Source organism: Guillardia theta, assembly GCF_000315625.1.
Source record: "Guillardia theta CCMP2712 unplaced genomic scaffold GUITHscaffold_36, whole genome shotgun sequence".
Lineage (NCBI taxonomy): Eukaryota > Cryptophyceae > Pyrenomonadales > Geminigeraceae > Guillardia > Guillardia theta.
The window spans coordinates 633799-655415 of record NW_005434638.1 but is presented as its reverse complement, the minus strand read 5'-3'; the positions used below and the strand labels follow the sequence as shown (position 1 = coordinate 655415).

The 21617-nt window shown below is 50.8% G+C and overlaps 8 protein-coding genes across 8 annotated transcripts; 4 read left to right on the top strand and 4 right to left on the bottom strand.

The window, feature by feature from the left end:
* Positions 1-362: 362 nt before the first annotated feature.
* On the top strand, positions 363-917 carry GUITHDRAFT_108975 (hypothetical protein; the record flags this gene model as incomplete). The annotated part of the gene is made up of 5 exons (XM_005832260.1): positions 363-408; positions 458-542; positions 601-661; positions 718-755; positions 833-917. 5 exons carry the CDS (start codon positions 363-365, stop codon positions 915-917), a joined length of 315 nt encoding a protein of 104 aa, XP_005832317.1.
* Positions 918-1952: 1035 nt separating this feature from the next.
* On the bottom strand, positions 1953-2951 carry GUITHDRAFT_108974 (hypothetical protein; the record flags this gene model as incomplete). Its single annotated transcript, XM_005832259.1, has 2 exons — positions 1953-2432; positions 2562-2951. 2 exons carry the CDS (start codon positions 2949-2951, stop codon positions 1953-1955), a joined length of 870 nt encoding a protein of 289 aa, XP_005832316.1.
* A 2237-nt stretch (positions 2952-5188) lies between these two features.
* On the top strand, positions 5189-6176 carry GUITHDRAFT_152800 (hypothetical protein; the record flags this gene model as incomplete). The annotated part of the gene is made up of 7 exons (XM_005832258.1): positions 5189-5255; positions 5322-5403; positions 5464-5548; positions 5606-5666; positions 5725-5745; positions 5801-6007; positions 6053-6176. Coding segments are annotated over 6 exons (499 nt in total), but the record flags the coding sequence as incomplete, so codon positions are not given.
* Positions 6177-7647: 1471 nt separating this feature from the next.
* On the top strand, positions 7648-8027 carry GUITHDRAFT_54645 (hypothetical protein; the record flags this gene model as incomplete). The annotated part of the gene is made up of 2 exons (XM_005832257.1): positions 7648-7786; positions 7834-8027. Coding segments are annotated over 2 exons (333 nt in total), but the record flags the coding sequence as incomplete, so codon positions are not given.
* A 2492-nt stretch (positions 8028-10519) lies between these two features.
* Positions 10520-12058, bottom strand: GUITHDRAFT_152799 (hypothetical protein). Its single transcript, XM_005832256.1, has one exon. It carries the CDS (start codon positions 11954-11956, stop codon positions 10622-10624), a length of 1335 nt encoding a protein of 444 aa, XP_005832313.1. The 5' UTR covers positions 11957-12058; the 3' UTR covers positions 10520-10621.
* A 1938-nt stretch (positions 12059-13996) lies between these two features.
* On the top strand, positions 13997-14661 carry HUS1 (DNA damage checkpoint protein HUS1; the record flags this gene model as incomplete). Its single annotated transcript, XM_005832255.1, has 4 exons — positions 13997-14083; positions 14136-14214; positions 14278-14405; positions 14455-14661. Coding segments are annotated over 4 exons (501 nt in total), but the record flags the coding sequence as incomplete, so codon positions are not given.
* A 1399-nt stretch (positions 14662-16060) lies between these two features.
* GUITHDRAFT_163374 (hypothetical protein) lies at positions 16061-17724 on the bottom strand (the record flags this gene model as incomplete). The annotated part of the gene is made up of 8 exons (XM_005832254.1): positions 16061-16097; positions 16141-16192; positions 16238-16270; positions 16368-16404; positions 16466-16586; positions 16633-16699; positions 16944-17584; positions 17636-17724. The coding sequence occupies 4 exons, from the start codon at positions 17722-17724 to the stop codon at positions 16481-16483; spliced, it is 903 nt and encodes a 300-aa protein (XP_005832311.1). The 3' UTR covers positions 16061-16097; positions 16141-16192; positions 16238-16270; positions 16368-16404; positions 16466-16480.
* Positions 17725-19764: 2040 nt separating this feature from the next.
* GUITHDRAFT_163373 (hypothetical protein) lies at positions 19765-21428 on the bottom strand (the record flags this gene model as incomplete). Its single annotated transcript, XM_005832253.1, has 8 exons — positions 19765-19801; positions 19845-19896; positions 19942-19974; positions 20072-20108; positions 20170-20290; positions 20337-20403; positions 20648-21288; positions 21340-21428. The coding sequence occupies 4 exons, from the start codon at positions 21426-21428 to the stop codon at positions 20185-20187; spliced, it is 903 nt and encodes a 300-aa protein (XP_005832310.1). The 3' UTR covers positions 19765-19801; positions 19845-19896; positions 19942-19974; positions 20072-20108; positions 20170-20184.
* Positions 21429-21617: the final 189 nt, after the last annotated feature.

The following is a 21617-nucleotide window of genomic DNA, read 5'->3' as shown; positions in this document are numbered from 1 at the left end:
ATAGGTAAGTGAAGATTTGGAGAGGACGGAACTAGACTTAATGTCATGTCTGATGGCTGCCTGATGCTGTTGGTGAAAGAGTTGGTTGTTGAAAAGGGATCCGGGGTCGATTTGTTTGGCTGTTGATGTTTGCCGTTGCAGGAAGAGCTTTCATGGTGTACATGGCCAGGCTCACAGAAACGCATCTCTCACTGGGGATGGACGAGGAGAATAACCTCTTTGTCAACTACTGCATCCGGATGAGGCTGCCTCAGGTAGGAGGAGGAGGAGGAGGAGGAGGAGGAGGAGGAGGCAATGGTGACTCACGGGAGTTGTGCGTGGGGAAGCTTGTCGGAGGCTTCAAGTCGAACTGGAAACGAGTCATGAAGATGGCGTTGAATGGGGAGGAAACGGAGCTTAGCGGAGGAAGTACGTCATGAAGGAAAGCAGCATCTATGGACTGACGAGAGCCCTGCAGACACGAAGGTGTACGGGTATTTAGTGAACAACGTCGGAGGCGACTCGTTGTTCCTGAAGGTCTTCTACCTGCACTCGTCGACGGGGTATGGGATGTGCCATCACGACTCATGGACGAGGCGATCTGAGACGTGCTGGATGCAGAATCTGCTACTTCTCTCGGAGCTGGGTTGCCTCCTCGGCAGGATTATTACAGAGTGTGCGGGTGAGGAGCTTGTGGTGGTGTGAGGGGAGGGAGAGGAGTGACGGGGAGACGAGCAGGTGTTTCGAGACGGATCCGACGAGGTGAGAAACTTGCGGTGCGGCCAGCGGCATCGCAGATTTGCAACGACTGCAGGACGAATATCCTCTAAGTCATGTGACAGGAGAGTCCAAGGCACTTTTACATCAACATGGTGAAGGTCGCCGAGGAGGACAGAAGCCTGCTAGCAACTTTAGAGGAGCCTGACAATGATCGCTGATCACCGATGAATTGCCAATGAATGAACTTGTGACGTGGGCTGGGGAACTGAGTGCTGGTGACTTCAAGAAAACGTGTCATGAAGACACAAGATGATATTGACTCCATCTGCTAGTAGCAGCGTTGAAGTCTGAGTCCATGGATTACTAAGGTGGCCACCGCAATGACAAACAGGACTACTCACAAGTCCGCCTCGGTGAAGTGATCTGATCGCGTCCGTCAGTCAGTAGTGTAAACTAGAGATGCGTCTATAAGTACAACTTGGAAAAAGCAAAACCAATGGAGGAATGGGTAAAACAACAAATCCGCCTCAACAGAAACCTAGGAAAGGGAAGAGACAGCAAAAACCTCTACTCTAACCACACAAGTCGCGTGACGCTGACACATAGAAAGAATGGCACGGATTCTATATGGAGCCCTTTTTACTTAAAGTTGAGTAAACTTTCTTAGTTAAGTAACGTTCACAATCAGGAAGCACAATGAAGAGCATCGACGCCGCCCTACAGCAAGGATGATGGTGTTCTACATCAGATCACGTCTTAGGATCATTCTAGGCATAGTTGTGCATTACTTCTACACATCTTTCAATCATGATAAGGATAGAAAACCTTTCATGTCAGAGATGAACATGGTCTGAAGAATCATACTTGTCTTGTTGAGATTCGCAAGTTGTCATGATCATGATGTCATCCATCCCCAACTGTCTTCCAATATGCAAGTCCCTTGAGCAACCATATGACGCTTGTTTCATTTGTACACTGCACGATCATCCACACCCTAATCACAAAAGCATCTTCTCCCCTTACCCCGCACTTGTCCCATGATCCCATCCCCATGAACATTATAGAAGTGACAAGGTGTAATCGTTGTTGCATGCAGGATAGCATCCAACTTCCCAATGTGTCTGTACCTAATCCTCTCAAACCTGCGCATACTCCTTCACCCCCATCCCCAGTTCTCTGGTATTGCACTTGCATGTTTGTAGACATCTCCGACATGTACTGTGCTCTTCTGTATTGCACACTAATGTATTACACTAGTAACTACACCAAAACATCTCTACGTCCTTCGCCCTCGCCCGCTCCGAGTTCCTAAGCAAGTTCACCACCGTCATCCACGACAAATGGCCAAACCTTGACGTCACGTTCCATTCTCCTCTTGCTTTCTTGTATACTTCCATCAGAAAGTTTTCACACTGATCATACATAAACCCCGCTTCCTCTATGCCGTCCGGTTGCTCGACATACACTCCCAGTGCTCTGGCTTCTATTTCTATTTCCCTCACAAGATACCGCAAGTCACTTAACCTCTTCTTTTGATCCTTGGTGTAGAAATGGCGAGGCTTCAAGGTTTTGTAAGCAGGATACCCTTTCTCCCTGTTTCCGAAATGCCATTGTGTATAAATTGCTCTTGTATTCGCTTTCACCCATTTGAAATTGGTGGGAAGTAACCTGCTCTCGTCCCCTTCCATCGTATTGTCATTGACTGTTTCATCTTCAACCTCGCCGCCATCGTCCTGAGCATCTTCCATCACATCTTCCATCTCCACATCCTCCGTCACTGTGCGACTTTCCCTTCCCCTGTCGCTTCCATGCCTTACACCCAATCTTCTGCGCACTGCAGTACTCGCCAGTCAATGACTTACCGCTCTCTTGATCTCATCTGTCATGCCTTCTTTCAATTCCTTGATAGACCGTTTCATTTCTTCGAATTCCTTCATAGACCCTTTCATCTCTTCCAACGTATTCTGTATCCCTTGCAGGCACTGTTGCATTCCTTGCATCTTCGCATCGATTCCCTCTCTCAATTTGCCTTCTCCATCCCTTGTTTTCGTCACGAAATCATACATTCTCCATACAACCTCAATCAAATGGTTCAGGTTGTCCTCCGCTGCTGCTTTCACGCCTGCATCCACACCTGTTCCTCCATCCCCCAACCCACTCTGCAAGGAATTGGCTAGAGGACGGTTCTCTGCGATCGCTCGGAAGATTGAATCAGCTGAAGTGCGGAAGCAAACTGCAAGCTTCTCTTCCATTGTTGCCTTTGTTTCTGTCAAGTGATTGATAACACAGCAGCTGTGGAATGAGGACGCTTGCGACCTCGCCGTGCCCTAGGCTGCGCCGGCGATTGATCCAATGGGGCTTCAGGTTGCAAGACGTTTTCGTCTCCTTCCACAGCAAAAGCTGGAATAGCCTGTTCCCCTCCTACCTCTGGCCCCGTTGAATCACTGTCATGAACCTCTTCCATTACCTCCTCCTCCTCCCCGGAGTCCCCCCGATCCTCTTCCGCCGTCACTTCCACTTCAGCACTGCGTAAGACACTTCCCTCTGCGCCAGACATAACTATGCTTCCGTAGTTAGCACCGTAACCTGCCAAACCAACCCTTTGCTTGGTGCCGCTGAAGGACGTAATACCCCCCACCCCCAAATTCTCTTCAAAACAGGGGTACTACTATGAATCCATCTTATGCGCGTGTTTGCTTTTTATTATTTCCTTTGCTATGATCTTGGTCCTATTCCTGGATACAGTGTTAGCTATATACAAATTAAAACAAGGGAATTTGACGGAATCCGTCGGGCTCTACGGTTTGCAAGCCCCTCATACAGCCCGCACATGCCCAGTTTTGGTCCGTTATATTACAGATACTTCTGACAGGCTAACCCGCCTCGGAGGGAACTATTTTCACTCAACTTGAAGGAGGTGGCTAGTAATAAGTTCCAGTGGTGCTTATTCTGAGAATCATCAAATTTTGAAAATTTGATATTACATTTCAAAGTAAGGTCTGAACTGGTTTGTATCTAGGATTTGGTTTGTCTTTCTTTTTCAGTCAATAAAAGCGAAGGATTTGGGGAAAAGTTGCCATTTCATGCAGTGCGGTCCCTAGTGAGACGACGCTCGGCGATGCGTCCTAGAGTGTCGCTGACAGAAGGCTGAGAGCACAGTCTGATGATCCAGGAGGCAGGGATGACATGCTGGTGCTGTACGGCGTCATAGCAGAACGAAAGCTTCCTTGCAAGCTTACGAGCGAGATATGCACTTCTTGTCAACAGATGTGAGGCCTGGACACATCAACCCCAAGGCAAAGCCCAAGGGAATGAGTACACAACGAGGAAACCTGGAGCGCAAGCGACAGAGAGACAAACAAACCAAGTCAGCCAACAGAGACACCACCAAGAAGCTTCTCGACGCCTTGGACCCCCTGGTCCCCTGCTCGAAGAGAAGGCTCCAGGAGCTCAACGGGTATCTTCCCTCGTCCCGGACTACTGTGCAGATGCTGGAGGACCTGGTGACGCACTTGCGGGCCATGCCGGCGTCGTCTCGGGCGAGCAGGAAGGAGCGAAAGCCCGGCGTGTCGCTGGAGGAAGCGACTGCGAGGGTCATGTCGAGCCGGAGGGAGAGGATCGTGTCGGTGGAGCTACCGAGCTGGAGGATCAAGTGCGGGAGCGTGGGGCTAGAGGGGTACTACGTGCGATCGCCGCTACGGAGGCTGGTGAGCAGAAGGGGGGTTGGAAGGTGGGGGGAGGGAGGAGTAGCTGGGGTAGGGAAACAAAAGTAGTTTGGAAGGTGCGGTGTTGAGCGGGGAAGATGCATGGAGGGGTAAGGAAGGAGGGATGCAGGGCAGGAGGCGAGCAGATGTCTGACGCGGAGCATGACTGTTGGGACAGGAAGGACAGTGCTTCCTCCATCTGGTCGAGAACGAGAGCCTGGACGTGCTACGAGCGGCTGGGCAGGCGGTGATGCGGGGGGAGGGGGTGGGGCCCTTCTTCGTAGACCTGCGGACGTTCTCGAGGGAGGGGATGGTGTGCTTGAACGTGATCAGGTGTCGGGTGATACCGGCGCATGTGTCGTGCAAGGGGGAAGGCGTGTTCGTACTGGAGGCGCAGGAGGAGGCGGAGGTGAGGCACGCGTGGCCGGCAGAGCTCGTGAGGGACCTGTGCATGGTGTTCAAGCGAGACCCGAGGACGTCGAACGCGTATGCGTACGACATCGACCAGGCCATACGGACTCTTTCTGCGGAATGCAAGTATGATAACTCTGTGTTTTGATATTGCGATGTGTTATCTCTTGGTGAGGATTGGTTTGTGCACAGAGGTCCCATGCATCATGGATTGAGCCTTCTGGCATCTGAGGCAAGCAGCCGGAGGGTAATGTCATGGATACGAGATACCATCGGATATGGTAAGAGACTTGCCGACAGGGCAGATGATGACATGAGATGATGCCAGGAGCAACGGCACTCATAGCATATGCCAAAATCACGGAATCTCACGTGATGTTTGATCTCAACTCCAACAATCAGCTGGTCGTTCAATACCATGTGCGCATGCGACTTGGTCAGGTACACGACTCAGATCGTACGCTGGCATGATAGCTGATGGGACGGCTGATCAATCGAACCTTGCAGATGCTGGGGGGGTACAAATCCAACTGGAAGAGAGTGTTTCGCAACGTCTTTGACTTGCAGCCTACCATGCTGAGCACATCAGGTCAGAGGCTTGTTGAGACATGAAAGGCGAGTAGGAAGACGCACCAATCGGGTGTTGCAGAGCACGATGTGTATGTGATCGCTGAGCACAAGCCTGGTGAGGAACTCTTGCGGGCGAGGCTTTTCTACATCTTCAAGGCTACGGGGTGAGGAAGAAGCACAGAGGTGATGGGCCCGGGTACTGACGGATCTGGCCGATACAGCTGTTGCTTCTGCACGCGAGCTTATGACTTCAGTAGGAGTGGGCTGTACCAGTCGTGTCAGGTACTGCCAGATGCGGGGGAGGAGTTGTATCGCGCGTTGATTTACGTTTTCACTGCAGGTCTTCCAAGACGGATCAGATGTAGATCGATTGAGACTCGACTTTCTTGCTTGAGATCTTGACTTCGCTGTCACAGATGAACTACAAGAAGCTCTTCATCAACTTTCTGAGGAGAGCAGACGCCGACAGGGAGCTGGTGGCATCGATGGAGGAAGACAACGAGCGAGAGGCGCAGGCAGAGAGGTGGTGGGAACCTGAGCCGAGCAATGCTGTTGGAGGGGGGCAGGGCAGCACCGACCATGAGCTGGGGTCTGGCTGAGGAGATGCGGGTGTGAAGGGCAAGGTTTGTCATCAAGGATGTTGATGGTTTGAGGTGACAGTGGTACAGGTTGTGTTGGCAATACAATGCGGCACTCCTTCCATGTCGTACGACAATCAGAAGTGAAGATGAGAGAGCAACTCAAGCAGACATGCAGGACTCATGTGATAGTCAGAAGACATTGGTTGTTATTCATCACCCACGTAATGCACACGTTCAACATGTTTCAGACATGGAAACAAGAGCCCTTCAACTTGAATTTCAAGCACAGCTAACTGCATCACCAGCAATAAGCCAAAGCTGATCATTCCCTTCAGAGCCTGACCGACACAGTCCCCTACTCCTCTCGGGTCAACTTCTAGTGAGCATCAAAGAATAATCTCCGGTGTATTGCAAGGAGGACCTTTTCCGTCTCATCGACGTCCATTTCCGTATTTTGTATCACTTCACTCTGCCCTGCTCCCTCTTATGCCGTTCATCCTCCCTCCTTTCACTCTCCTCTCGTCGCCTGGCGTTGTCCTCATTCGAGCATTGCAGTCGGAGAATGGTTGTGGTCTTTTTACTCAAAGTTAAGTGGTAGTATTATGACCCCCACCCTCGCAAGGATGGAAGACAGGGGGTCCAGGGAGTGTTGAGTTTTAGAGGTTTTTAGATTTATAATGAGTTCTTATTCATTTTGGTTTTTAGTTTGGCAGGCTAGAATCACCCCCCGGAGAAACATACCTCCGAAACCTTCGAAACGTATGGTAGGGTCCTGCATCTTTTGACAGGGTCACTCTTTCAATAAAACGCTAAATCTCTGTATAAACAAATTAGAATTTTAATAAAGTTTTATAGCTACACAAAATCCTTACAATGTTTAGTACAGTTTTGAAATTTGAATCTTTGATGAACAAGCTTTTAAAAGCCCCTAGATTCAAATATTGAGCGGATGTGCTGTGAAGTGTAACACTTTAATAACAGTTTTAATAATATTTCCTGGTACTACCGCTGATCTCCTGTTTACCTCGGTTTCCGAAGAGCTCTGTTTCAAGTTTCAACAAAGTTTTAGATCTTATAAAACACTTATATTTGCGTATGGTTTTAAGAAGGAACACGCCGGACATGCCTGCGTGAGCCAGAACGGTCAGGAGAACAGAGACAAGGAGCAGAGGAGGAAGAGGAGGAGAACTAGCGTGGAAGAAGGAGAGACATCATGGAGAAAGAGGGCTGAACTAAACGGGCACACCCTTCACAAAAGAGTGGAAGGCCATCGCACCTATCTTCGACAGATCAGAGACAGAAAGGAGCTGTCGACAAAGTTTGCCAGTGGTCTTCCGACTGGCTTCATATTCGTTCTTTCAGACAGGTCAGACGCAAGCTGTATATATTTTCTTCAATCTGCACTATTCTTTATCACCTCTATTCTCCTGGTACTGTAACATCGGATGATCAGTATGCACAACTGACGGGGATTTGAACAAGAGAACGAAAACATCATCCACACACTTCTTCTTCACCAACCTCCTTGTTGCTCTTTCTGATCAAAGATGACGCTCGACATAACCTGCAATCATGTTTGCCCCAAGCTGCTCACCAACGCGACCTGTACAGCATTTCACGGTTGCAAGTGGACTCCGGAGGGAAAATGTACATTGGGCCAATCAGTGACTTCAAGCATTTGGATCGGAATCATTCTCAGTCTTGTAGCAGACATTGTCATCAATATAGGGATGAATGCGATGAAGTACGCTCACAACACAAACATGGACGACGAGGGCCGGCCCATCAAGTCCTTCTTCCTTGTCCCGTGTTGGTGGATCGGTGAATGCCTTGTTTGCTTGCGGCCGGGGGTCTGACGGATGTTGCAGGCATGGTAGGAATCCTAGCTGGAGAGGTTGGGAATTTGATAGCGTACGGATATGCTCCTGCCTCCATCGTCACCCCAATGGGAGCGGTGGGGGTGTTGACGAATGTCATCATCACAACGTATGTTTTGGGAGAAGCGTTCTCTATCATGATTGTCTTCGGAGTCATCCTGGTGGTCGGTGGGATTGTATTGGTGGTTTACTTTGCCCCAGAGAGCACAATCGTCGTCCACTCCAGCACATTCTGGGAAGACGTTGTATGGACGCAGCAATTTCTGATCTACTCTGTGCTTTTTATAGTCCTTCTCTCCCTGTTCCTCTACCTGGGCAGGAATTACGGGGAGAAGAACGTGTTGGTCTACATCGGAACTTGTGCCATCATCGCAACTCTGACGATCATCTCATCCAAGACCTTCTCCACCCTGCTCTCCCAGGCCTTCGAGACAGGCAACTGGAACGATTGGAAGTACCCGGCTCCCTACATCGCCATGGTGGTGATGGTGGTGACCGCGGTGACGAGCATGGGATATGTGAACAAGGCCATGATGTTCTTCGGAAACTCCATAGTTGTGCCTACCTACTATGCTTGCTTCACCGTCGCCTCCGTCGCCTCTGTTGCGTTCGTTTACAGGGAGTTCAGCTGCATGACAAATCCAGCCTCCACCATCCTCTTCCTACTCGGGATAGTCATGACCGTCTTGGGGGTCTGCCTTCTCAATGTGAAGGACGACGGAGACGAGGACGAGGAGCCGGAGAAGGATCTCATTAAGGTTGCAGACAAGACGGAGCTCTCCGTCATCGCCGAGGACGATCACTCCAGCACTCCCTCCACCAGCTCCCCCCACGGCCTCTTGGATTCTTGTGCAGCCTCGCCGGAGGAGGGGACCCACCGGCACCGATCGCCAGTCCCGTTCCTGCGAAAGTTTTTCTCTGGGATCCCCACCCCTTCCTCGCTCGTTGGCTCTCCCCACATCCCCCTGGGCTCCTCGTTGGCTGTGCCTCCTCTCGCTCTCAACAAGAGGGCCATCAGTGAGCCTTTTCACTCCACCAACTCCCCTCTCTCTCGCTCCACAGACAACGTGCTGCAGGCTCCGGGGAGGAGGAGGAAGAGAGACGAGGGGCTGATGGTGATGGGGCTCAAAGGAGGCATCATCTACGTCCCCATACAGCACAAGGGCCATCCAGCAGAACCCCAGCATGGCCTAGAAGGAGGGGATCAGCGCAAGGACGAGGAAGCGGACAGGAGGTAAGACTCGCTGGTCGCCTTTGCTCCTCCTCCGCTCCTTTCTTCCGACTCCCCATGCTCCTCCCCCACATCCCTCCTCACTCTCTCACTTCACACTGACTTTCTGCAAGAAGAAACTCGACCTCAAGCAGGTTCTCCATGTTTCTTTACCATGTGGAGCGAAACCGTCGTCCACAGTCGTCGCTCAGTCGTCGCTCGGAGGGATACTCCTCTGCTCCCCCCACAATCCAATGCCCGAACTCGGCTCGCTACTCAGATTCAAACTTCTCCGCTCCTGACCGACTCCATGGGTCGTCGAGGTCCCTGGAAAGCTTCGGGTACTTGCATCTCGTTTCCTCTCCCTCCTCCCTTCCTGCCCCTCATACTCTCATCAGAACGGATGTGCATGGAAGCCTGAAGGACTTCAAGACCAATCAGCAGCTCTTTCCCTCTCCGCCGAAAGCCCGTCTTTCCTCCTCTTTCCATGAAGATGGAGCTCATGAGGGAGCAGTCGAATCTCGGGTGAGCTTGACAGGATTAAGGAGGAGGAGAAGGCTGAGCTTTTGACGGCAGAAGTCTCAGGAAGAGGCAGAATCACAGAAGCAGGACAAGCAGAACGTGCAGGGGGTAAGGCTCCCAACCTCCCACCTCCTCCTCTCGCTTCCGCTTCCCCCTCCCCTCCCATTTCCTCAATCTCGCTCCTCCTCTCCCTCGCCCCAGTCGGCAATGTGCGTCTCAACAGGCAGCAGGTGCTGTCAGGGACGGATCCAACGGAAGAGGCCAACAGCTGGAACGTTGTCCCCCACGGCCCCTTCCCCGAGCCCATTCCTTCCACCTCCATCAACAGCTCGGGGGACGTAGAGATGCACATCAGAAACGAAATTTCCAACTTGGACGGTAATCCTCGTTCTTGCATTCAACTACTATCTGCTCCCTCCCTCCCAACCCCCCTACAGTCCTCACTGACTCACTCTCCCTCTCCCTCTCTCCCTCCCTCCCTCACACCTGCTCCTTGATCACATTTACGCGCAGACCAACTGAGCACACTTGATCGACACCTGGATCAGATCCGTGACGAGCCTGCGACCTCCCAAGCCGAAGGGGAGGAGGAGGAGGAGGAGGCGAACGGGCAGTCGTGGGCATGAGAGATGAAAAGATTGATATGCAGTTAACTCCATAGGAGTCAAATCATCACCTAGTGAGACAACAAGGATGTATGTATTGTACAGCACCTTGTCAAAGAGATTGCTTCTCATCAGCGATGCTCTACAGAAAGTAAAAAGTCTTGCAGAAAGTAAAAAGTCTTGCATAACTGTCAACTCTCGCGCGAACCCAAGTTTGGATTTCAACCGAAATAATTGATGATAATCATGCATCTTTTTCGACAATTAGAAGAGACTTAAAATTTATGTCCAGAGGACCTTCATTTTGGGAAAGATCGCAACAACAAGACATACAGCCATATGATAGCAATCAAATTTTATTCAAACGATGATGAGTGAGATTACAGTACAGGAAACAGAACGAGAAGGTGTCTATCAGAGAACAATGAATAAGGTAATCCGATCAGCACTTGTATCCTTGCTGTCTCAGCGCATCCTTCATGGCAGATAGAACAGTCATGGCAATGAGGGGAGTAGCGTTCACTCCCATCAAGCCTACACGCCACACCTTGCCAGAGAGCTCTCCGAGTCCATTGCCGATCTCGATACCGTACTTGTGAAGGACGAAGTTGGTGACCTGCTTCGGGTCGATGCCCTGAGGCACCTTGATGGTAGTGAGTGTAGGGAGGCGATGCTCGTAGGCAACCAGCGGCTCCAATCCCATCTCCTGCAGTCCGCTCCAGAACATCTCAGCAGCGTCCCTGTGCTTCTTCCACCTGTTCTCCAACCCTTCCTCGCGGACAATCTCGAGGGCCTCGCGAAGAGCGTAGCACATGGAGATGGGAGCAGTGTGGTGGTAGGAACGAGCTCCTCCGGTGTTGCTTCCGATGTAGGAGGCGACCATTCTCATATCCAGGTACCAGTTGGCAACATCAGTCTTCCTGTTCATCAGCTTGTCCATCGCCCTGTCGCTGAAGCTGAGGGGAGCGACTCCAGGAGGGCAGCTCAGAGCCTTCTGAGTTCCAGCGTACGCAGCATCGACCCCCCACTTGTCGAGGTAGAGGGGAACTCCAGAGATGGATGTAACGCAGTCCGCAATGAGGAGAACACCATGCTTGCGGCATAGCTCGCCGACACCGTCGAATGGCTGACAGGCTCCAGTGGAGGTCTCAGCATGCACAAGAGCGAGAACCTTAGGCTTGTGCTTCTCGATCGCCTCCTTGATCTCCTCATAGGTGAACACCTGGCCCCAAGGGCGATCCATGGTAACAGGAACGGCGCCGTATCTCTTGCCCATGTCGACGAGGCGCTTGCCGAAGTAGCCATTGCAGCCGATAAGAAAGACATCTCCAGGCTCAATCATATTGGCGACGCAAGCTTCCATGGCAGCAGAGCCTGTGCCAGACACAGGGATGGTGAAGCTGTTGTTGGTCTGGAAGGAGTAACGAAGAAGAGATTTGATGTCCTCCATCATCTCAAGGAAGTATGGGTCGAGGTGACCCACCTGTGGCAAGCTCATCGCAGAGTACACTCGAGGATGCGCATTGCCAGGCCCGGGTCCGCAGAGAAGGCGGATGGGAGGGTTGAAGGACTTGACCGACGGGATGGGGACGTCCTCTCCGAGGTTCTTCATGGTAAGAACCGGCTGAGCAGTGATATCAATGGGTTTGGCTGCCATATGCGACGCCTGCGCGGCAGCCGAAGCACTCATGGCTCGGTTGCCTTCCGATCCTGCCTGTGTTGCGGATGAGGAGAACATCCGGCAAGCGGCCTTGCGAGAGAAACGACGAAGGAGCATGTTGTGCAGTTGCTGGTTGTCACGAGGAAGATTCAAGTAGCTTGCTTAAACGAGTCAGAGAAAGAGTGCCTGAGGTTCAACAGAGGACGAGGAGGTTGTCAGAGGTGAAGGAGCGGACAGCAAGTGCTGAGGTCCACCACGATGGAGGAATGGCGATATTCCTTGCAAACAATTCGGGCCTTATAAAGAAAATGTACCCTACCCCCTGTGTCGAATCCCCAGGGTTCCCTCACCCCTTTGTTATACGTGAAGTACCCCGTCATTTGGAGGGTTCCCCACTGTAAGAATATTGAAAGGCAGGGTGGCTGGTCGGAATGAGACCCCTGGAGGCAGGGGTAGGGGTGTGTAGAGAAGAACAATCCGAAAGGTCGAAACCTGTGGGGTTGGGTCCGAATTCAGGGTTGCGAGGGGGTAGGGGTAATCATCAATTATCAAACTGTAGGTGGGTGGGTGTTCATCAAACTGGGTGGATAGTGTGTAGAACCGGTGTTTTTACGGTTGTTTGTACCGGTTAGATCCCTCTGTAAATTTAGGGTTGGCCAACGGGTAGTCCATTGAGGGGTGGGGTATACCGCAAAGCACATCCATTACCGGTACAATATGAGGAGTAAACAGGGGTAAAGCTATCCTAGTAGTGGGTACCTTTGTTTTACTGTTCCAGCCATGTGGGACTAAAGGGGGTAGGGGTAGTTGACATGCTGTAGGTACTGGTGGTTCTCCTCACTTTTTATAGGGTGGGTACAAGAGTACAGGGGTCATTGTGCACCAACGTAGGGACATAACTTGCTAGAATATCGTAGGGGGTATGTTCTTGGCTTCTTTTAGGTTGCTATGACGGTAAAATTCATATACAATTTGAAATTTTCATATCCCATATTTTAGTATCTGAATTTTTGTTGCAAACAGTCCGAACTTGCACTTGGATCGAAACGATGATTTTTTACAACGTTTCGAACTCGGTCCTCGTTTTACAGCAGTCTACCATCCCCCAACTAAACTTTACTCCACCCCATGTGGTCAACATGGTGACCACCCCTCCATCCCAATACCCCCAAGATCTCTGCATAGTACCCGTGCTCATGACAGGCTCTCCATGGAGACATACCAAGGACCCCTTTAGAAATCAATCACCTCCCTCTTGATAAGCTGTAAATTGCCTCTAGAGCTGGGGTGGGGTTGTACGAGCCTTTGTGAGTTGAGTCTGATCAGTGAAGTCCGGCGCTGACAGCCGGGCCGCAACCGGTCTTCGGCTGTGGCCGGGCCGGGCCCCGGTACCGGCACCGGTCACAGTAGCAGTACTGAAAAAGGAGTAGTAGTTTGTGGGCAGCAAGTAATGGCGCCAAAACCTGTTCAACGGGAACAAGAGGAGGGGACAGGAGGAGCAACCGAGGAGGAGGGAGAGAGGGCAGAAAGAAATTGATGAAGAGGAAGTGAAGGAAAGTAGGAGGGCAGAAGAGATAGAAGATTGCTTGAGGAAGTTTTAGGAAGATAGACGACAAGGAATGGAGAAGGCAGGTGAAGAGAGGAAAGCAGAGCGCATGAATGCAAGGTTGGCAGGGAGAGAATGAAATGGGTTGAGACGTCGGGGAGCAGATGATTGTGCGAGTGTGAAATGGTGGGGGAAAGAGGGTGCAGGGAGGATGTAGGAAAGGAATTCTCAGGATTTCATGCTACATAATGAATTAACCATGAGGGCCTAATTCAAGGCTTTCGAAATCTGAAGTCCTAACTTTTGTCTCAGACGGAGTCTTTATCGGAGACCAATGTTTGAAAAGTAGTTGTATTCGGGCCTTGTGTGATTGCGTGATGCGGCTGCGTGCTGAACTTGAGGGAACCAAACGGCTGCTTGAGATATCCCGAGTGCTCATGAAGGTCTCAAAAAGTGCTATCATCCTCCTCAGCCCCACATCTTTCAAAATTGCTATCAACAGTTTTAGCCCGACAATGATGAAATGCTGGGCTGAATTGAGTCCGGTGAGGAGTAATGATTTCTACCGACAAGGATGTTGACTTGGTCGGTAGACAGGACATGATTGCGGACTATTCAGGACATACAGGATTGAGAGCAAGAATGGAAATAACATCGCATTTGAACTTGATCTATCATCTTTCGAAAGAGCTCTGAGGGTATGATCACTGCGATGCTGTGTTATCACGGGTTGACAACCTCTCCTTCCAGACTGCAGAAACATCGAATCTAACAACCATCAAGTTGGCGAAAAGGGATGATCTTGCGTTCCTCAGCTTTGAAAGCACAAGTCATGTGAGCATTGCATCCTGAGACTGCAATGGTTTTACTTCAATCCTTTAGAGCACAGCAGCCATGTCCGTAATACAGGATGTGCCAATCGAAGTTCTTTCATCGAATGTTTTGCAAGAGGTTCAAGAACCTGACGTTGGCAAACCCGTAGTTCAGTTGCTTTCTCCATCGCTAAGAAGTTTGCTGAATGTTAATGTTTACGTTTGAGATCCCATGAAGATCGCTGAAAGTGCCTCAGGTTGTTGAAAGGTTAAAGAGTGTTGATGGCACGATTTGCATTTCTGGAAATATGGCTGGAGAGCTTGAAATGGAAGCGCGAACAGAATTTGCATTCATGAGTACAACTTGGAAGGACCTTGGCTGTGCTCAACAAGGCAAGGAATTGGTTAGCATGCTGTGCCTCACCATTCTGAATGGAGATCAAATCTGCAGGTCAAGCAAATGATCCATCAAAGAAAGCAAGCTTAAAAGTCGATGCTGATTCTCTGTCAAAAGCATTTACAAGCCACGTTCTCCGACCAACACGATCGTATTGTTGTATGATGTCTTCGTTCGTTTTACGCGGCTGTTGAAACAAATAATGAGTTGTTTAGGTATGATTGAGGGAAACTTTGAGATGCTTGTCTGGTATGTCGTAATCGGGAAAGACACGGTAAGCCCCAAACTCGAACTATCTCATTTGCTGATTCTGAGAATACTGTTCAGATCGCATATTACGTTCCTGTTCGTGCTTAGCAGTTCAGGGAGAAGAAATGTTTACTCTCTTTCGCTGTCTCTCTCTCTTTTCTCTCTCTCTCTCTCCATTCCTACTGTGTTGTCACCTCCATATTTTGCACTTTTTGGATCAGAATTCTAGGATCTTATTTGATTCCTCAAAATTTTTGAAAACTTTCAACTGGCAACTCAAACTCTACTCAGTTTCTATGTGCAATCTCCCTGAAACCAGCTGTCCGCGTTGGGGTAGACATTGCGGCACCCTCTGAACGCTTACTTGCAACGCAGAACGCATGGCCAAGAGAGATGAATTCGAATGACTCTCAGGCAAAATTTTAAATGAACTAGAAAGATTACTTGAATTCTCTATTTACAAGGTGAGCAGCAAAATCTTTTGAAGATTTCAGCAAAAAAACATTTCTAAACTATTTCTCGGCCTCGTTGGTTCTGGTTCACATGTTGTTTGAAAAATTTCACGAGCTGACGATCTGGGAGCGAGAAATGTACCAATTGCGCATACAAACGTCCTTGTCCTGTAAAACGATTACGCATATCTACAGACAGTACGAGGCAAAGTACGTCACAAACGGGATCAACACAGTTGAATTCTGAGTTTGACTGCTTCGACCTAAATTTGATTAAGATTTTCGTTGCTTCCAAGGTATTTGCACAATTCTAACCTCATTGGCTCGAACTGTAAGGAGCTCGCATGGATGGAACATTCATGCAGCAGGTGCTTAATGTCATCTTGCAGCTTCCAAAGCAGCTTAAAGGTGAATAAGGCGAAGAGATGAGCACACGAAGGCAGAAATACTTTTAGATCGGACGAATGCAACTCATCAACAATGACGTGCATGGAACAAATGTTCACGTCCTGTGCTAGTGTCAGACATTGAAGTGCTGGCTGATACCGTAAGCTCCTTTCCTGCGCTAGTCTCCAGACGTGGAGCTCGTGGACATCAACAACGCCTTGTTGCTACAACCAGCAATTTCAACAATTCTTGCTCGGTGACATATAAGAGAAAACCTCCTTGATCAACTCCTGAAGCTCGTGACTGGTTGAAGCCTGATCAGCATAAGCCTCAATCTCGACTGTCGGTGACAGAGATCAAGCCCTACATGCGAACAGAGGTCGTTGGGAGCACTCTCCATGAGCAGCATGATGGTCTGCATGCCCCGTCATGATGAAGGAAGGCCATTGAAAACTTGCCTCTGAGAAGATCGGGATCGTATTGTAGAAGATAATCCCTACGATCATCAGGCTGAAAAAGAGGGGTCAGATCGTAAGGGGTCATTCTTATACGCACCTTGACAAGGGGTCGACAGCGTACTTGTAAGGACTGTAGCAAGCATGATACTCAGCGAGAAGACAATATTGGGTAGACGGTGCAGAGAGAGAGTGGAATTGAAGAGGTCGAGTGGGGGAGCGTATAGTACCTTGTGCTGTACTTGATGATAGCTGAGCTGAGAACTACTGCAAACGGTAAAAACTTTAGTCCTCTTCCTTTGGGAAGGCGGCAGAGAATGGAACGTACCGGATACTGCCCCCATCATGTCTCCCAGGATGTGCAAAAATATTGATCTTTCGTTGAAGTTGTCATGATGGACATGAGCATGCTTTTCCTCGAAATGATCGTTACTGTGCTGTGCTTCCAGCTGCGGCATGTAAGTGAGGAATAAACTTCTCATGGGAAAAGTTGACCTTGGAGTAGCTCCGAGAACGTCCGGAAGATGGCAATATCTTCGATCTTGTACTTTCATGATTATGTCTGTGCAGGATAGCGGTAGGCAACAAATCATCCATAGCATCTTGATGCACAAGCTTCGAATGCTCTCTGTCATGACAGCCTGATGCTAGAGAGGTTCTTTCACTCGGTGAATGATTGTCGCAGCACGATGCCGATGTGCAACATTCTTCTTGCCGTCCCTCACCCTCACAGCCCTCGTCCTTGCTATGGCAAGAGTGCGAATAATGCGAATGATGTGAGTGAATGTTGACTTCTGTCATCTCACTTTCATGTCCATGACTTCGAGTGTGGCATGGACCATGAGAGTCCTGGTGGTGGTGAAGTTGGGGAATGCTGCCATGCCCGTGCGAGTGACCATGCCCGTGCGAGTGACCATGCCCGTGCGAGTGACCATGCCCGTGCGAGTGACAGCCATGTGAATGTCCATGTCCGCCGAAGATGAAGAGTCCAGCTAAATTGATGCAAACACCCATCATGCCCACGATCATGCTGAAGCTTGAGTTCGCTTCAAGCTTCTCCTTGTTTTGACCTTCAACGCCCACCAGCCGCTGCAGAGCCTCGATCATCATCATGCCTGTGACCGCCAAGAGGAAGCACGCGTTCACTAGGCCCCCGATCACTTCGGCTCTCTGCCATCCGAAAGTGAGGTTGTGCTTCGGCTTCGAAGAGTTGATTCTTGCTACCCAGTACCCGATGAGAATGGCGAACACGTCAGAAGCCATGTGCATGGCGTCTGTGAGGATCGCAAGTGATCCACTCAGCATGCCAACGATTATCTCGGCAGCAAGATAGGACATGGACAAGCAGAGCATGAGAGAAAACCTCCTTGTCGACTGATCTGCAGCAAGCCTGAGCTCATCAGAGATCCTATCGAGATTTTCGACATCAAATCTCCTGCGCGTCTTCCTGCTCCAGGCATCATCATGCTGGCAAATCTTTGGGGAGAGGCAAGCAGACCTTGAGCCTTCGCATGCAAGGTTTTCTTGAGATTCGTCTACGCGCATTTCAACGTGACCAGAGGCGGATTTCTCATCGGAGGCATGCATGCCGAATGATTCGTTCACGAGCGTGCCCATCGATCATATGCCTTCAGTCTGCGTGGATCGGTAGGGAATTGGGGGGCTGCGTGCAACCTGAGGGGAAAATCAGCGGCAGCTCAAACAATGTAGAAAGGGAAGGAGATGTCAACTATCAGCAACCGGACAGCCCATGTCCTGGTGATACGAGGGGAGGGGAGGGGAGGGGAAGACAAATGGAGCAAGAGAAGGAGCGGCAAGTTCAGGTGACAAGGAGTCATCGTATAAGAAGGAGGGAACAGGAGACGGGTCGGTGGGTGGGTGGAGCGAAGGCACATGCAGCCATTACGAGGCCTCTTTTCCTCTCTCCTCCCTCCATTCCCCTGCTTCCCATTAACTTTGGGGGGGCTGTAAAACATCCGGAGGCCTTAAAACTTTTGTGCCGCCCGCCGTGGGGCCGGCCCCGCCGGCCGGTGACTCTGTGATCGGATCCCGGCCGGCCGGGCGGCCCGGGGCCCGGCCGGCGCCCGGGCGCGGCAAATGTCGGATGGAACTTGGAATACCGGACCTCCGACCGAGTCGGAGCCAGGCTGGCACTGACTTGAAACTGCACACTGGCCAGCAGCAGCATGCTGTTAAGTGACTCGTGCCTTCGAAACTTTCACTTCGGAAGGTATCAATCAAGTCGGCCACCGTGTCACTGAGTGTAACCCGGGTGCGGCGACCGTACTAGGTGGCAGTGTCAGGGCCCGGGCCGCGCCCAAGGGCCGGCCGACAGCCTGTGACAGGCTCCTCCGCCGGTACTGTGACGTACCCGGTACCGTCGGTACCCGGTACTAACCGGGACCGGCGCGGCGGGCCCGGGCCGGCCCGGCCCGGGCCGCGGCGGGCGCCGCGCGGTCCGAGCCGCCTGTTCAACGGTTGCGGCCCCGGCCGGCAGTGACTCCGCCCTCGCGGCGCCTGAGTCGGGGGCCGAGGCCGACTCACTGTCGGTGGCAGCCGGCGAGCCTCGGAGCGTTCCGGGCCGCCGCGGCGCCCGGCGCCCGGCCCGCCGGCGGTGGCTGCCGGCCGGGCCGCGAGTCTATCATCTCATAGTACGGTACGTCACTGAACTCGGAACTCGGAAGTTTCAACCCGCGCGGCCCGGCCAGGGCCTCCCGGGGGCCGCCGGTCCGATCATCTCCCGGAAGTACGTCACGACGGAGGGCAATCATCAATTTCCAATCAACAAATTTTTGGAGTAATCATTTTCCAATCAACGAAAGTTTGCAGTAATCATTTTCCAATCAACTTTTTGAAACAATAATCAGAGGTCGTGAAAGGGGTAGGGGGACTACCGTTACACGTATCTGAAACGGTCGTAACCGTATACTTTTGCAATCATTTTCTGGTTCACATGTTGTTTGAAAAATTTCACGAGCTGACGATCTGGGAGCGAGAAATGTACCAATTGCGCATACAAACGTCCTTGTCCTGTAAAACGATTACGCATATCTACAGACAGTACGAGGCAAAGTACGTCACAAACGGGATCAACACAGTTGAATTCTGAGTTTGACTGCTTCGACCTAAATTTGATTAAGATTTTCGTTGCTTCCAAGGTATTTGCACAATTCTAACCTCATTGGCTCGAACTGTAAGGAGCTCGCATGGATGGAACATTCATGCAGCAGGTGCTTAATGTCATCTTGCAGCTTCCAAAGCAGCTTAAAGGTGAATAAGGCGAAGAGATGAGCACACGAAGGCAGAAATACTTTTAGATCGGACGAATGCAACTCATCAACAATGACGTGCATGGAACAAATGTTCACGTCCTGTGCTAGTGTCAGACATTGAAGTGCTGGCTGATACCGTAAGCTCCTTTCCTGCGCTAGTCTCCAGACGTGGAGCTCGTGGACATCAACAACGCCTTGTTGCTACAACCAGCAATTTCAACAATTCTTGCTCGGTGACATATAAGAGAAAACCTCCTTGATCAACTCCTGAAGCTCGTGACTGGTTGAAGCCTGATCAGCATAAGCCTCAATCTCGACTGTCGGTGACAGAGATCAAGCCCTACATGCGAACAGAGGTCGTTGGGAGCACTCTCCATGAGCAGCATGATGGTCTGCATGCCCCGTCATGATGAAGGAAGGCCATTGAAAACTTGCCTCTGAGAAGATCGGGATCGTATTGTAGAAGATAATCCCTACGATCATCAGGCTGAAAAAGAGGGGTCAGATCGTAAGGGGTCATTCTTATACGCACCTTGACAAGGGGTCGACAGCGTACTTGTAAGGACTGTAGCAAGCATGATACTCAGCGAGAAGACAATATTGGGTAGACGGTGCAGAGAGAGAGTGGAATTGAAGAGGTCGAGTGGGGGAGCGTATAGTACCTTGTGCTGTACTTGATGATAGCTGAGCTGAGAACTACTGCAAACGGTAAAAACTTTAGTCCTCTTCCTTTGGGAAGGCGGCAGAGAATGGAACGTACCGGATACTGCCCCCATCATGTCTCCCAGGATGTGCAAAAATATTGATCTTTCGTTGAAGTTGTCATGATGGACATGAGCATGCTTTTCCTCGAAATGATCGTTACTGTGCTGTGCTTCCAGCTGCGGCATGTAAGTGAGGAATAAACTTCTCATGGGAAAAGTTGACCTTGGAGTAGCTCCGAGAACGTCCGGAAGATGGCAATATCTTCGATCTTGTACTTTCATGATTATGTCTGTGCAGGATAGCGGTAGGCAACAAATCATCCATAGCATCTTGATGCACAAGCTTCGAATGCTCTCTGTCATGACAGCCTGATGCTAGAGAGGTTCTTTCACTCGGTGAATGATTGTCGCAGCACGATGCCGATGTGCAACATTCTTCTTGCCGTCCCTCACCCTCACAGCCCTCGTCCTTGCTATGGCAAGAGTGCGAATAATGCGAATGATGTGAGTGAATGTTGACTTCTGTCATCTCACTTTCATGTCCATGACTTCGAGTGTGGCATGGACCATGAGAGTCCTGGTGGTGGTGAAGTTGGGGAATGCTGCCATGCCCGTGCGAGTGACCATGCCCGTGCGAGTGACCATGCCCGTGCGAGTGACCATGCCCGTGCGAGTGACAGCCATGTGAATGTCCATGTCCGCCGAAGATGAAGAGTCCAGCTAAATTGATGCAAACACCCATCATGCCCACGATCATGCTGAAGCTTGAGTTCGCTTCAAGCTTCTCCTTGTTTTGACCTTCAACGCCCACCAGCCGCTGCAGAGCCTCGATCATCATCATGCCTGTGACCGCCAAGAGGAAGCACGCGTTCACTAGGCCCCCGATCACTTCGGCTCTCTGCCATCCGAAAGTGAGGTTGTGCTTCGGCTTCGAAGAGTTGATTCTTGCTACCCAGTACCCGATGAGAATGGCGAACACGTCAGAAGCCATGTGCATGGCGTCTGTGAGGATCGCAAGTGATCCACTCAGCATGCCAACGATTATCTCGGCAGCAAGATAGGACATGGACAAGCAGAGCATGAGAGAAAACCTCCTTGTCGACTGATCTGCAGCAAGCCTGAGCTCATCAGAGATCCTATCGAGATTTTCGACATCAAATCTCCTGCGCGTCTTCCTGCTCCAGGCATCATCATGCTGGCAAATCTTTGGGGAGAGGCAAGCAGACCTTGAGCCTTCGCATGCAAGGTTTTCTTGAGATTCGTCTACGCGCATTTCAACGTGACCAGAGGCGGATTTCTCATCGGAGGCATGCATGCCGAATGATTCGTTCACGAGCGTGCCCATCGATCATATGCCTTCAGTCTGCGTGGATCGGTAGGGAATTGGGGGGCTGCGTGCAACCTGAGGGGAAAATCAGCGGCAGCTCAAACAATGTAGAAAGGGAAGGAGATGTCAACTATCAGCAACCGGACAGCCCATGTCCTGGTGATACGAGGGGAGGGA

What these genes read in the sequence shown, in the direction of transcription:
- GUITHDRAFT_152799 (XM_005832256.1), bottom strand. Translation starts at nt 11,956, where the DNA reads ATGCTCCTTCGTCGTTTCTCTCGCAAGGCCGCTTGCCGGATGTTCTCC.